The 15,898-nt window shown below is 41.6% G+C and overlaps 1 protein-coding gene across 1 annotated transcript in view; it reads right to left on the bottom strand.

The window, feature by feature from the left end:
* The window catches only part of FBXW8 (F-box and WD repeat domain containing 8), a 121,630-nt gene that overhangs the window by 30,410 nt on the left and 75,322 nt on the right, over nt 1-15,898 (bottom strand). Inside the window, exon 7 of the mRNA XM_057744593.1 lies at nt 14,782-14,988. Within this exon, the coding sequence (XP_057600576.1) occupies nt 14,782-14,988 (207 nt within the window). The remainder of the gene's footprint in view (nt 1-14,781; nt 14,989-15,898) is intronic.

Raw genomic sequence — 15,898 nt, 5'->3', positions numbered from 1 at the left:
AGCCACTGCTCTGACAAAACCTGAAAAGGACCTTGAGGAGGTCCTGACAGGTGATACAAGAGCCCAAAGGTGGGGAAAGGGCAGAGGCAGGTGAGGGAGGGGGGCTGGGGAGTAAGTATTCTCATGTCATTTTCAACATACATTTTAAAGCTTATGAACATGAGGTAAGAGTTCACACCCTGGGACTTCCTAGGTGGCACAGTGATTAAGAATCCACCTGCCAATGCAGGGGACACGGGTTCAAGCCCTGCTCCAGGAAGATCCCACATGCTGCAGAGCAACTAAGCCCGTGCACCACAACTACTGAGCCCGTGTGCTGCAATTACTGAAGCCCACGTGCCTAGAGCCTGTGCTCCACAGCGAGAAGCCACCTCAATGAGGAGCCCGCACATGACAATGAAGAGTAGCCCCCTGCTCGCCACAACTAGAGAAAGCCCGTGTGCAGCAATGAAGACTTAATGCAGCCAATAAACAAATTAAATAAATAAATTTTTAAAAAAAAAGAGTTCACACCCTAAGGAAACTCACAGTGCAGAGAGGCCACCCAGGGAACAGGTGGACCCTGGACCAGAGGTCCTAGCCTAGAAAGATCCAAAGAAATCTGGGTATTGAATTTGGTCTTGGTTCCAGTCAGTTCCAATACGATGGACCGCCTGCAGCAGGAGAGGTGAGCTGAGGCTGGAACCCAGGTCACGGCAGAGCTGCTTCCTGCACGTGGCACAGCTCAGATGATCCCCACCTCACTGTGACACACTGTAAACCTCCCGAGTCCCTTAATCTGGAATGTGGTTGTTCAAATGTGGACTGAGCTGGGGTTTTCCTTGCCCATCTACAAAACTGGATTTACCCTGTAAATTAATAACACACAGAAGATGCTTAAGAGAGTAACTTTGCGTCCATTAGAAGAACTCATCTGCAACTCAATAATTGATAAGTTAATTATAAACCCACTCTCTAACACTGTGCCTTATAGACTGAAGTGCTGGGTAAATTAATAAATCATATTCATCTACGTACTGAATAAGAAGCAAAAGCCTTCTACTTTGTAGTATTTTTGTTAGTCTAGCTTAAGCATCTATGCGTACTTGAAAACAGTAAAATGTCTTAAATATTCTGAAATTCAAACTCACTCAGGCTATTTTCCATTTTCGTGTGCCCTCTTCTCCTACCCTCTACCAAACCAACACCATCTGTCTCAGCTGTCTGGATACTATATGTGGAAAGCCTGCAGCCTATTCTACAGTGTTACTGTTACTGGTTGTAGAGCAAAGGAAAACATTTCCAAAAGGGCCCCTTGCTCTTCATTAACTGAAAAACAAGCTGATTTTTAACCCTAACAAACCTAGTTGCTACTCATCTGGCATGAAGAAACCAAAGCCACACGTATTCAAAAGGTGAAATAAATGCAAAGATCAACTCCAAGTTCACACTCTCCCATCGGTATGGAACAGTAAACCAGGATGGAAATTCCACACAAATAATCAGGAAAGCCACTAGAAAAATTAGGCTCTAAATAAAATTCTAAGCTTAATTCAAAAGACAAATGAGAAAAAAGGAAATGATCATCATATATGTCAATATAATGGTCTTATACACTTGCTCAGCACTTCAAGAATACTGATCAATGTTTCTAGAAATTAGAAAACTATACAAATGTCACTGGTATACAAAAACTATGCCAGTGTGAGTGAAGACAAAAGATACTTTAAGACATAGTGCCAGGCAGTGGCGTGGGGCACGTGGGAATCATCATCCAAGGACCTACCAGAGACCACAAGAAAACACGGGGAGAAGATCACCTGCCGGCGAACTGATTGTTCCCATTGCGCGGAGAGGAGACCGAGGCCCCGTTAATCCGCGGATGTACCCCAGCTGCACTATTTATTTTGGTGGAAAATTTCAAACACCTACATGCCCCTCACTGGGAGTCAACTACTTGCAGTCACCCAGGGACCTCTGCACAGCGGGATGTCGTAACAGGGTAAGTGTCAGGAAGAATCAACATGGCCGAGTAGGAGGACGTGTGCTCACTCCCTCTTGCAAGAGCACTGGAATTACAACTAACTGCTGAGCAATCACCGACAGAAAGATACTGGAACTCACCAAAAAAAAACCACTCCACATTCAGAGACAAAGGAGAAGCCACAATGAGACGGCAGGAGGGGCGCAATCACGTTAAAATCAAATCCCATACATGCTGGATGGGTGACTCACAAGCTGCAGAACAGTTATGCCACAGAAGCCCACACACTAAAGTGAGGGTTCTGAGCCCCACGTCAGGCTTCCTAACCAGGGGGTCCAGCAACGGGAGGAGGAATCCCCAGAGAATCAGTCTCTGAAAGCCAGCGGGATTTGACTGCAGGACCTCCACAGGACTGGGGGAAACGGAGACTCCACTCTTGGAGGGCACACAAAAAGTGTGCTCACCAGGACCCAGGGGGAAGGAGCAGTGATCCCACTGGAGACTGAACCAGACCTACCTGCTGGTGTTGGAGGGTTGCCTGCAGAGGTGGGGGGCAGCTGTGGCTCACTGAGGAGACGGGGCACTGGCAGCAGGGGTTCTGAGAAGTGCTCATTGGCATGAGCCCTTCCAGAGTCCACCATTAGCCCCACCAAAGAGCCTGTACGCTCCAGTGCTGGGTGGCCTCAGGCCAAACGAACACCAGGGTGGGAACACAGCCCCACCCATTGGCAGACAAGCAGATTAAAGTGTCACTGAGCTCCGCCCACCAAATCAGATTAAAGTCTTACTGAGCTCCACCCACCCAGCCCTACCTACCATCAGTCCCTCCCATCAGGAAGCACCCATGAGCCTCCTAGATAGCTTCCTCCACAAGAGGGCAGACAGCAGTATCAAGCAGGATCAGCAGTATTTGGTTTTGTGGACCTGAAAACCACAGCCACAGAAAGACAGAGAAAATGAAAAAGCAGAGGACTTTGTACCAGGTGAAGGGACAAGATAAAATGCCAGAAAAACAACTAAATGAAGAGGAGATAGGCACCCTTACAGAAAGAGAATTCAGAATAATGATGGTGAAGATGATCCAGGACTTTGAAAAAAGACTGGATGCAAAGATGGAAAAGTTTACCAAAGACCTAGAAGAATTAAAGAGCAAACAAACAGAGATATGCAACACAATAACTGAAATGGAAAATACACTACAAGGAACCAATAGCAGATTAACTGAGGCGGAAGGGCAAATAAGTGACCTGGAAGACAGAATGGTGATAATCACTGAGGCAGAAAAGAATAAAGAAAAAAGAGTGAAAAGAACTGAAGACAGCCTAAGAGACCTCTGGGACAATGTTAAACGCACCAACGTTTGCATTATAGGGGTCCCAGAAGAAGAGAGAGAGAAAGGACCCGAGAAAATATTGGAAGGGATTATCGTTGAAAACTTCCCTAACATGGGAAAGGAAATAGCTACCCAAGTCCAGGAAGTGCAGAGAGTCCCAGGCAGGATAAGCCCAAGGAGAAACACACCAAGACATACAGTAGTCAAACCGACAAACATTAAAGACAGAGAAAAGTTATTAAAAGCAACAAGGGAAAAACGACAAATAACATACAAGGGAACTCCCATCAGGTTAACAGCTGATTTCTCAGCAGAAACTCTGCAAGCCAGAAGGGAGTGGCATGATATATTTCAAGTGATGAAGGGGAAGAACCTACAACCAAGAATACTCTACCCAGCAAGGATCTCATTCAGATTCGATGGAGACATCAAAAGCTTTACAGACAAGCAACAGCCAAGAGAATTCAGCACCACCAAACCAGCCCTACAACAAATGCTAAAGGAACTTCTCTAAGCAGGAAACATAAGAGAAGAAAAGGACCTACAGAAACAAAAACAAAACAATTACTAAAATGGGAATAGGAACATACATGTCGATAATTACCTTGAATGTAAATGGACTAAATGCACCAACCAAAAGACACAGACTGGCTGAATGGATACAAAAACAAGACCCATATATATGCTGTCTACAAGGGATCCACTTCAGACCTAGGGACACATACAGACTGAAAGGGAGGGGATGGAAAAAGATATCCCATGCAAATGGAAATCAAAAGAAAGCTGCAGTAGCGATACTCATATCACATAAAATAGACTTTAAAATAGCAAATGTTACAAGAGACAAGAAAGGACATTACATAAAGATCGAGGGATCCATCCAAGAAGAGGAGATAACAATTATAAATATCTATGCACCCAATATAGGAGCACCTCAATACATAAGGCAAATGCTAACAACTATGAAAGAGGAAATCGACAGTAACACAATCATAGTGGGGGACTTTAACACCCCACTGACATCAATGGACAGATCATCCACACAGAAAATTAATAAGGAAACACAAGCTTTAAATGACACAATAAATCAGCTGGATTTAACAGATATCTATAGGACATTACATCCAAAAACAGCAGATTACACATTCTTCTCAAGTGCACATGGAACATTCTCCAGGACAGATCACGTTTTGGCTCATAAATCAAGCCTTGGTAAATTCAAGGAAACTGAAATCGTATCAAGCATCTTTTCTGACCACAACACTGTAAGATTAGAAATCAATTACAGGAAAAAAACTGTAAAAATCACAAACACATGGAGGCTAAACAATACGCTACTGAATAACCAACAGATCACTGAAGAAATCAAAGAGGAAATCAAAAAATACCTAGAGACAAATGACAATGAAAACACAACGATCCAAAACCTATGGGATGCAGCAAAGGCAGTTCTAAGAGGGAAGTTTATAGCAATACAATCCTACCTCAAGAAACAAGAAAAATCCCAAATAAACAATCTAACCTTACACCTAAAGAAACTAGAGAAAGAAGAGCAAACAACACCCAAAGTTAGTAGACGCAGAGAAATCATAAAGATCAGAGCAGAAATAAATGAAATAGAGACAAAGAAAATAGCAAAACTCAATAAAACTAAAAGCTGGTTCTTTGAGAAGATAAATAAAATCAATAAACCTCTAGCAAGACTCATCAAGAAAAAGAGGGAGAGGACTCAAATCAATAAAATCAGAAATGAAACAGGAGAAGTTACAATGGACACCACAGAAACAAAAGGCACCATAAGAGATTACTACAAGCAACTATATACCAATAAAATGGACAACCTGGATGAAATGGACAGATTCTTAGAAAGGTATAACCTTCCAAGACTGAATCAGGAAGACACAGAAAATATAAACAGACCAATCACAAGGAATGAAACTGAAACTCTGATTAAAAATCTCCCAACAAACAAAAGTCCAGGACCAGATGGATTCACAGGTGATTTTATCAAACATTTAGAGAAGAGCTAACACCCATCCTTCTCAAACTCTTCCAAAACACTGCAGAGGAAGGAACACTCCCAAATTCATTTTATGAAGCCACCATCACCCTGATACCAAAACCAGACAAAGATACTACAAAAAAAGAAAACTACAGACCAATATTACTGATGAATTTAGATGCAAAAATCCTCAACAAAATACTAGCCAACAGAATCCAACAACACATTCAAAGGATCATACACCATGATCAAGTGGGGTTTATCCCTGGAATGCAAGGATTCTTCAATATACGCAAAGCAATCAATGTGATACACCATATTAACAAACTGAAGGATAAAAACCACATGATCATCTCAATAGATGCAGAAAAAGCTTTTGACAAACTTCAACACCCATTTATGATAAAAATTCTCCAGAAGGTGGGCATCGAGGGAACCTACCTCAACATAATAAAGGCCATATATGACAAACCCACAGCAAACATCATTCTCAATGGTGAAAAACTGCAAGCATTCCCTCTAAGATCAGGAACAAGACAAGGATGTCCACTCTCACCACTACTATTCAACATTGTTTTGGAAGTCCTTGCCACAGCAGAGAAGAGAAAGAAATAAAAGGAACGCAAATTGGAAAAGAAGAAGTAACACTGTCACTTTGCAGATGACATGATACTACACATAGAAAATCCTAAAGATGCCACCAGAAAACCACTTGAGCTAATCAATGAATTTAGTAAAGTTGCAGGATACAAAATTAACACAGAAATCTCTTGCATTTCTATACACCAACAATGAATGACCAGAAAGAGAAATTAAGGAAACAATCCCATTCACCATTGCAACTAAAAGAATAAAATACCTAGGAATAAACATAACCAAGGAGGTAAAAGACCTGTACTCAGAAAACTATAAGACACTAATGGAAGAAATCAAAGACGACACAAACAGATGGAGGGACATACCATGTTCTTGGATTGCAAGAATCAACATTGTGAAAATGACTATATTACCGAAAGCAATTTACAGATTCAATGCAATCCCGATCAAATTACCAATGGCATTTTTCACAGAACTAGAACAAGAAATTTTACAATTTGTATGGAAACACAAAAGACCCCAAATAGCCAAAGCAATCTTGAGAAGGAAAGACGGAGTTGGTGGAATCAGGTTTCCTGACTGCAGGCTATACTACAAGGCCACAGTGATCAAGACAGTATGGTTCCGGCACAAAAACTGAAATATAGATCAATGGAACAGGATAGAAAGCCCAGAGATAAACTACGGTCAACTAATCTATGACAAAGGAGGCAAGGATATACAATGGTGAAAAGGCAGCCTCTTCAATAAGTGGTGCTGGGAAAACTGGACAGCTACATGGAAAAGAATGAGATTAGAACACCTCCTAGCACCATACACAAAAATAAACTCAAAATGGATAAAAGACCTAAATGTAAGGCCAGACACTATAAAACTCCTAGAGGAAAACATAGGAAGAACACTCTTTGAGGTAAATCACAGCAAGATCTTTTTTGATCCATCCCCTAGAGTAATGGAAATAAAAACAAAAATGAATAAGTGGGACCTAATGAAACGTCAAAGCTTCTGCACAGCAAAGGAAACTATAAGCAAGATGAAAAGACAACCCTCAGAATGGGAGAAAATATTTGCAAACGAATCAACAAAGGATTAATCTCCAAAATATATCAACAGTTCATCCAGCTCAATATCAAAAAAACAAACAACCCAATCCAAAAATGGGCAGAAGACCTAAATAGGCATTTCTCCAAAGACATATGGATGGCCAAGAGGCACATGAAAAGCTGCTCAACATCACTAATTATGAGAGAAATGCAAATCAAAACTACCATGAGGTTATCACCTCACACTGGTTAGAATGGGCATCGTCAGAAAATCTACAAACAGTAAATGCTGGAGAGGGTGTGGAGAAAAGGGAACGCTCTTGCACTGCTGGTGGGAATGTAAATTGATACAGCCACTATGAAGAACAGTATGGAGGTTCCTTGCAAAACTAAAAATAGAACTACCATATGACCCAGCAATCCCAATGCTGGGCATATACCCAGAGAACACCATAATTCAAAAAGACACATGCACTCCAATGTTCATTGCAGCACTATTACAACAGCCAGGACATGGAAGCAACCTAAATGCCCATCAACAGATGAATGGATAAAGAAGATGTGGTACATACATACAATGGAATATTACTCAGCTGTAAAAAGCAATGAAACTGGGACATGTTTAGAGACATGGATGGACCTAGAGACTGTCATACAGAGTGAAGCGAGTCGGAAAGGGAAAAACAAATATTGTATATTAACACATATATGTGGACTATAGAAAAATGGTACAAATCAACCGGTTTGGAAGGCAGAAATAGAGACCCAGATGTAGAGAACAAACATATGGACACCAAGTGGGGAAAGCAGGGAGGGTTGGGGGGGGGGGGGGGGGGGGCGGGAATGAATTGGTAGATTGGGATACCAAATTGTACTCTAAATATATGCCGTTTATTGTAAAAAATAAAAAAATAAAAATATTTTTAAAAAAAGACAAAAGTCTCAGTACTCCACCAAAAAAAAAAACAAAAAACAAAAAAAGACATAGTGCCAGCCCTCTCTAATGAGGCTCTGCATCTCTACGTGACCATATACAAAGTGACTCGGCATTCACATTAACTTAATGCATTCATCCTGCAAGAAGCTAAGTTCCCCCAGCCCTTCCTATTCTACATTCATTCTTTCAAAACAACTCTGGGGAAAATGAATCCTATGAAGAACATGGACTGCTGTGACTGCAGGTATGGCTTTAGCACAGCTCCCACACCAGCCCATGGCACCTGTGCTCCAGCCCGCCTGGACCACCTCAGCGCTGCTTCCTCGTCCCCTGGAAACCCTCCTCCAGGCCCAGTGCCTCTGCCTGGACTGCCCCCTTGCCCAGGCTTTCCTGATGAACTCTGACCTGACTCCAAAGCTGGTAGGGATGGGGAGGTGAAGGAGGAACCTAACAAGTCCTGTTCCCAGGTATTCTCTCATTTCCAAATGGGAAGCCTGAGGCATGTAAGCAACTTGCCTAAGGCTTGTCTGACTCCACGTCCCCAAGGGTTATACCACTACCTGACTTAGCTAAAGATACTTTCCCCTATATTCACTTTTTATAACTTCATCACTCCCTCCCAGGAGTGGTTCAGGATCGCTGGAGATCCTGATGCACTCTTAGCTTCTACAAGAAGTGGCAGTGTTCTAAGAAATAGTTTTTGCAGAATCACCCATCATGGTTGTAGAGAATATCAGAGGTGGTCTAGTCCTCAAAGGTCTCTAAGTCAGAGACATGTCTTGAGAAGCCCTGGGGCTCTGTGGAGGCATTTCAAGGTTTTTCACAACATGTGAAAACTGTTCATGTTGAACAATACACTAGCAATTATATTACTGATACATTTTAATACTAAAACATGTACAAAATGCATACGAATGTTCAATCCTTATCTACGTATTTACTTGTATAATTTTTCATTACTCTGGAATTCAGCAAATTCACCATGAAGGTCTCCCTATGACCTCATGTCCATCTCAATACAGAGAAAACCACCTTTGCATTGCTAAGCTGCTGTTAAAGCCCACAAGGCAGTAAGCCCCGAGGTGGAAGTCATATTTGGCACATCCCTGTTTCCAGCACAGTCAGATATCCGGCATATAGTGTGTGCTCAGTAAGCAGCTAACAATGACAGCAACCTTAGCAACAAAAGTGGACACTTTGGTAGTCAACATCCCTCAACAACCCAGAAAACTGGTCTCCAAGAGTTATGTTCTTAAACTCCTCCAAGCAGAAAGTAAATAAATATGAAAAATGTTAAAGGTCGAAGGTGAAAGTTAAGAGGAAATGAGACATTTATTTGCTTTGTGAACTTTCAATTTCAAATTATTCATCCTGCTTGTAAAATACTAAGTTCTTATTTCTCCTGTGGAATGGAGCCTTGAACAAAAAGAAAGATGGATTTCATACTCCGGTACAGGTATGGATCCCGCAGGCTTTTGCAGACAGGTATTTCAACTTGTGACGAGTGCCAACAGTCAATCCACAGTCTTTTCACGTCCGCGTACAGGGAATGATTATCCTAAGAGACGTTAGCAATTATTTTCCAGCGTGATGTAAGCTGAGGCAGCAGCGCCAAGCCAGTGTCCTTGTCAAACACGCCCAGCCTTCTGGATTACTTCACTCACATCCCCCTGATTAGGATGCGCGCCGCGTGCGGCTGAACACAACCTGCTGCCGAATGCCAAGCACTTCAGAACTAAATTAGGAAATATGTCCAAATACAGAGAACGATGCTGAGAGCTGTAAGTGGGTCTCTCTCTTCCTTTATGAGGCATGAGACTCATCGTCAACATAATGCTCTTAAATGAGGCAATTCTATCTCCTAACCCTCCACCTCTGAGAGCAAACTTTAATTCAGGCAGCAAAAGAATTAATAAAGATGATATGGCATCATAAAAACGTTTTCATGGATGGAAGTATTTTTGACAGATTCAGGAAATATGAGATATAAAAACAAACTTTAAAGGGCTGTTTGGGCACTGAGGGCCACATTAACAGAGTTCACACCAATCTCTGCCCTGCAACATGATGAAGAGATGAGGAAGGATAACTGCTATTATATTTGTTTTCTTCTACAATCATATGCCACTTGACAATGACTGCCTTTAAGATCATTTATGCCACTGAAGTGTGAGAACGCAAGAATGCAATGCCAAACTTAAGGGTCCATTTTCATTTAAAATTAAAAGACCTTCAAGCAGCCCTTCTCACGACATACTCTGCCTAGCAAAACACAGGAATTGATGGAAAAGTAGCAAACAAGTTCCTGCCCAATCATTCCTGCCAGCAATAAGCATGGCCCTTAGGAGAAGTAACAGTAGAGCAATGGGTTCCTCAACCCACTTCAGAAGCCCTCAGCTCCTCAGTAGCCTCCAAGAATGGATCAGCTCAACACAACTTCACAGGTAAAGGAAAAAGTCTAAACCTAACTGCTTAAAGAATCAAGGAACGTGGGTGCTGGACAGGTGCTGGACAAACGTCAAATGTCCAACCCTCCTCATTTTACAAAAAAGAGGCAGGTGAGCCTACTGTCTTTAAAGAACCATGGTCTCTCCCTCAACTGGTAGCAAACAAGCCAAGAAGGGGCCCTTATCAGTGTGTGTTGTAGCTCCTTCCACCCCAACAGGGGTCTGATAAGGCTGTAAGTCCCACTGCACTGATTCTAGGTGAAGCATGTGATTCTAGATGAGGTCACTCATCCTCAAAACAGAGAGCTACAAAATAACTTAAATGAAGGCAGGACCAGACAGAGCTCTGCTTATTCCTTCTGGCCTCATTTTGTTGTGACCCTTCTGTAAGGCCTGTGAGAGGAAAGACGTTACGGAACTGCTAGGAGAATGAGATGCACTGCCATCCTCCACTTTCCACGCAACACCTACCCTAGAAGGCAACAGCTATCCAAATGAGGACGGCACAGCCCCCTATGACCCCACAAGTTTTCACTTAGAGGACCTAATGCTACAAATATAGTCATGTGGGCCAAGTGTTGTTCACAACAGCAAAGGACTGGAAGTAAGCGAACATCCATCAGCGGGGGTAGGGTAGCCACATTACTTAAGGTGCAAGTACAGGGTGCAATATCACAAAATCACAAAAAAATTGAAAACCCACCAGGAAGTTCCTTATTATAAGAAATGCTGGACTGATCTCCAAGAGATTCTGTTGCGTGAAAAAGCAAAATGCAGAAAAATATAGTCTTTTACCATTTATATTTTTTAGAAAGGGGACGGATGGGATGTATGCATAATCTGCTTACGCATGCATACAATACCTCCGGGAGGATGCACAGGACACTGGCAACACTGACTTAGCTCCAGGAAGAGAAACTTGGTGGCAGGTTGAAAAGAGTGGGAAGGAGGCATCCCACTGCACACTCTCCCTTTCACATTTTTTGATGTCTGAATCAGGTGAATGCATTACCTAGTCAAAAACTAATTTCTTTCTTTCAAGGACGTTTAAAGATCTGCTCTTTTAAGAAAGAGTGAAAAAAGATAATAGTCATTTTTTTCTACTTTATTTGGCCAAAGAAAATGCTGGCAAACCCAAGCGTGGCCCTTAACTCTGGCCTCTGAAATCCAAAATCCCTGCACCACAGGCAAACCAAGATGTACCAGAGCACTAACACTTTCTCTGATCCTTCCTACCAGAGCTGGAAATGACTGAATCAGCTGTCTTCACAAGCCTTTTCTTAAGATTAAATGGATAAATTTCTGCTAAGTTACTCGGTTTCATTTCCTTAGAAAACTATGTTTATTAACAGAGCTAGGACTTGACAAGTACCAGTCTGCTGAAATCTGTGTACAGTGCTGTTTTAATGCTCCAATGCTGGAACATGACCGGTGCTCTGTAACTCTCTGTGATGAATACGTGACCAGCTGGCTAGCAGATATGTGAATGGATGGGGGTTTGAACCATTACTGCTGATGCTCAGACAGCTGTGGTGCCTATAAAATGCTAATGTGATCATCATATGGTGCAAGGATATTCTCCAAGTAAACAAAAATAACACCGCTGGAATACCCCTACAGGTCTTGGAAATTTCAGTTCCTGACTAAAATTCTATATCAACATTTGGACTTCACGTCTGCTTTTACCACAGTTAATCAATAGTGGACTCTAGCTAGCCCCCAGTTCTATATCAGGTACAAACGAAGATAAACCAAACTCTGCATTCTCATAAAGCCTTCATCTGAATCCTAGACATACAAGTCAGAGGCACAGACACAAACTCCCAAGTGGATGCAAGCTCCAGGCAAATGCTACTGCTATCAGTCTCACACAACCTAGTACAAAATGTGCTACAGGCCGGACGGAGACCGACAGGACCAACATGTGGAACTCACAAGCAAGGTGACACGGAGCCCACACATGAGACTCTGAGAATTATGACAGTACATTATGGGATGGCAGGATGCTACTAAAATCTCACAGAGCCACCCATGACATGGCTTAATTCACATAGAAATGCTGGTTTTTCTAAGAAACAGAAAATACATTAGAGCAATCAGATGGAAAGTCCCACCTCTGCAAAAATCAGGAAAGTTTCACAGCTGAAGCCTGGCTTCCCTCACGTTCGAGTGGGTGGCGTTCATGTTGGAGAAACATCTCAATGCAGGGTTACCACCAGCACTACTAACAGCCACCCACCTGCCCACACAGTGTTTGAAGGTTTGGTGGTGTACTCACAAAATATTTGGATGACTAAATGCTACTGTCAGATTTCAAAGAGGTATTGAAACACATTCTTGTAGCAAATTTACTTCCACTCAATTTTAAAACACCAATGAAAAATACCTGCTAAAAAGTTATCAGAGGGACTATAAACTTTTAAAAATGAATTTTTATCAAATTAACATAAGAATCAGCTCTTTCTTATAACCAATGCTTTTTAATCGGGCTGGACATTTTGAGGCATCCAAAAAAGCGCCCACTTACATCAATATCTAACGGATGCTCCTAGTCCAGTTTTGTGCTGAGCTATCCCTTTAGCTGGTTTCTCAAATATATCCACTACGATCGTATCACTATAGAAATAGACCCACTCAGACAAGTCAAAGAGAAATATGACCTGTCAGATGAAAAATTTATTAAAAATATGAAAAATTTAAACCAGGCTAGTATTAAATACAACTATCACCTCACTACACTGAGAGCTCAAGAAATAAGTGAGATAATTTGAAATAAGTGAGAAACCTGAAAGCATGATGGATGAAAAATTAGAAAGCAAACAGTCTCTCTTCCCTCAACAAATGAGCCCACCAGGGATTGGAAAAGAAAGTGTTTTCAAAGGCTAAGAAAGGAGACTGACTTAGGAAACCAACTGCTGTCCCTTCCCCCTCCACTTCCCAGGAAAACAAAGCAAAGGAGCTCTATCACCACAGACTTTCCAGCTAAGATAATGCTGAGCACACCCCAGCAAAGCAGGCCAACCTGAACACAAAGGGACCCCTTCTCACAGTGAGATTATGATGAGCCACATGTATTTTCTACAGCTTTATTTATCTTCCTGGATGAAGAATATATAATTGGAATCCATGTTGCAAAACCAGTGAACACCTAGATAGGTATTTGACCTTACAGGTGACTATACATTGGAGAAACAAGATGTAAAAAATCACAACCAGAGGCTAGACTCAAACCATGAGTGCTAGAAAGAACAGGAAGCACACAGGGATCGTTAACTCTCCAATGCCAGGCACTATGCTTAAAGCTTTACACATGTTTTCATTTAATCCAATAATTCTATGAAGTAGATGCCGTTACAAACTCCCTTTTACAAATGAAGAAACTGAGGCATAATGAGGGTTAAGCAACCTGTTTAAAGTCACACAGGGTAGTGGGTGGTAGGGCTGGAACTGGAACGCAGATGTTGTACATCCAGAGCCTGGCTCTTTTCCAGTTCACAATACTGCTGCATGGAAAAGGGCCTCCTTCCTTAGGAGAAGGATGTCGTCAGAGGAGCCGCTGGCTCAGAGAAGTTCCTTCCCAGGGATTACATCCACTGCCAGCAGGGTCAAGAACCAGCAAATTGGAGGCAAATCAAAACAAAACAAACCTTTATCCCTCTCCCCCCAGATTCTATTGGAAGAGAAAGAGTTCTATAAGTCAGCTTTAAGACTAAGTACTTGGCCTACAGTCAGGATAGTAAAATACTAAGTAGTGATAAAATTGAATCGTCATACAAAGAATTTCAATTAAAACCTTGTCTCCTTGTTTCTAGCTCAAAGAGTATCAGAAGCACTTTTACATACTGTGGATAGGAATGTAAATTTTGATGCAACCCTTTTAGAAAGCAACTTGGCAATGTCCCTCAACCCTCTGACCAAGCAACATCATTGCTAGGAATTTATCCTAGAGATTTGCGACCTGCAACACGCACTAAAGCACTGTCTTTAACACCCCAAATAGAGAAAGCAACCTAAATGCCCGCTAGTGAGGAGGCTGGTTAAGCAGACTGTGGGCTGTAAGCATCGCTGCTAATCCAAGGAGACGGAACTGACAAGGAGTGCGCTCCAAGGTACATTACTGAATAAAAACGCTGGGCACACTACGATCTCATTTCAACAAAGATATGTTTTTTAGTGTATAAATGTACCTATATATGCATTAAAATTTTCTAGATGGATACCTAAAAACTGCTAACAGTTTCTTCTGTGGCATAGGGCTGGGGGAAGGGAAAAGAAAGAAAACAATTACTAATCATTTTATATCATTTTGAACTACTTGAATTTTTTTTAACCAGGCTGATATATATTGCCTGAACACATCTTTTAAAAATATATTAGAGATCTTTAATTTTTTAATTGCCTTCTAAAAAATAAAATCCATGTTCTTTTCTGTTAATTGTACATCTTGCTATTTTTGTACCTTGTTTCCTTCATACACCCATCCCAGACTCTTCACACCAAAAGCAGCCTGGTTGGCTGAGACATCTAGACATGTGACAGGCTGCCCGTAGACGTAATGGAGGGTTCTGGCAGAGTCTTCGGCTTTTAACAGGTATACCAGATCTCCAGCAGTGGCTACTGCCACAGGGTACCTTCCAGTATCTGGAACTATTTCAAGGTAGTCAACCTGTTAAAGGATAAGAGTCACTTTAGTCCCTCAGGTCTCACCTACAATTCATCCTGACTTGATCAAAAATACACAATTCCTCCTACACATCAATGAGAAGACCAGCAACCCAACATAAAAAGACGGGCCAAGGGCCAGTTCACACACTTCTTACACAAATGAAAAGATGCTCATCGTAAAAGAAACACAATACACTCCTAATAAGAGAAATAACAAGTGAAAATTCACCAAGAAACCATTTTCATCTGTCATATCAGTAAAGACCAATTAGTCTCATAAGACATGGGGCTGGAAGTGGAGGGGGGACAACCACATTTATGGATCCCATTTAAGGGTGGTGGGATATAATCTAGTCCAAAATCCGGGAACACTTAACACGTCAGATGCACATATGCTCTGACGCAGCAAGTCACTTCTAGGAATTTATTTGCAAATAAACTCACATTTATGCAAAACGATTGTGTACAAAGTTATCTGCTATAGCACTATCTGGTCATAGTTAAAAACTAGAAAACCTAAACATACCTTACTAAGGGACTAATTAAATAACTTACAGTATATCTATGTATGAAATACCATGCAGTCATAGAAAAAAGCACTAAGACATTCTTCATGAACTCATACAAATAGGATTATCTCTAAGATACATTTGGGGGAAAAAGGCAAGGAAGCAAGGTAACAGGACTCACAATGTGCTAATGTGTGTAAAGGTGGGGCAGAGGAAGCCTGTGACACAATTGGCTTGTATGTGCACAATTCTAACAATGGCTGCCTTCAGGGAGGAACATGAGTTCTGGGACAGAGTGGAAGGGAGTTTCTCACTGTAAACTTTATTGTATCTTTTAAATTCTGAACCACGAGGCTAGAATAACTATTCAAAAATAAAAGTTTTTATTTTTTTTTTTCAGGA

Source organism: Hippopotamus amphibius, chromosome 8 (genome assembly GCF_030028045.1).
Source record: "Hippopotamus amphibius kiboko isolate mHipAmp2 chromosome 8, mHipAmp2.hap2, whole genome shotgun sequence".
NCBI classification, from domain to species: domain Eukaryota; kingdom Metazoa; phylum Chordata; class Mammalia; order Artiodactyla; family Hippopotamidae; genus Hippopotamus; species Hippopotamus amphibius.
The sequence above is the reverse complement of the archived record's forward strand: the minus strand, read 5'-3'. Positions and strand labels throughout refer to the sequence as shown.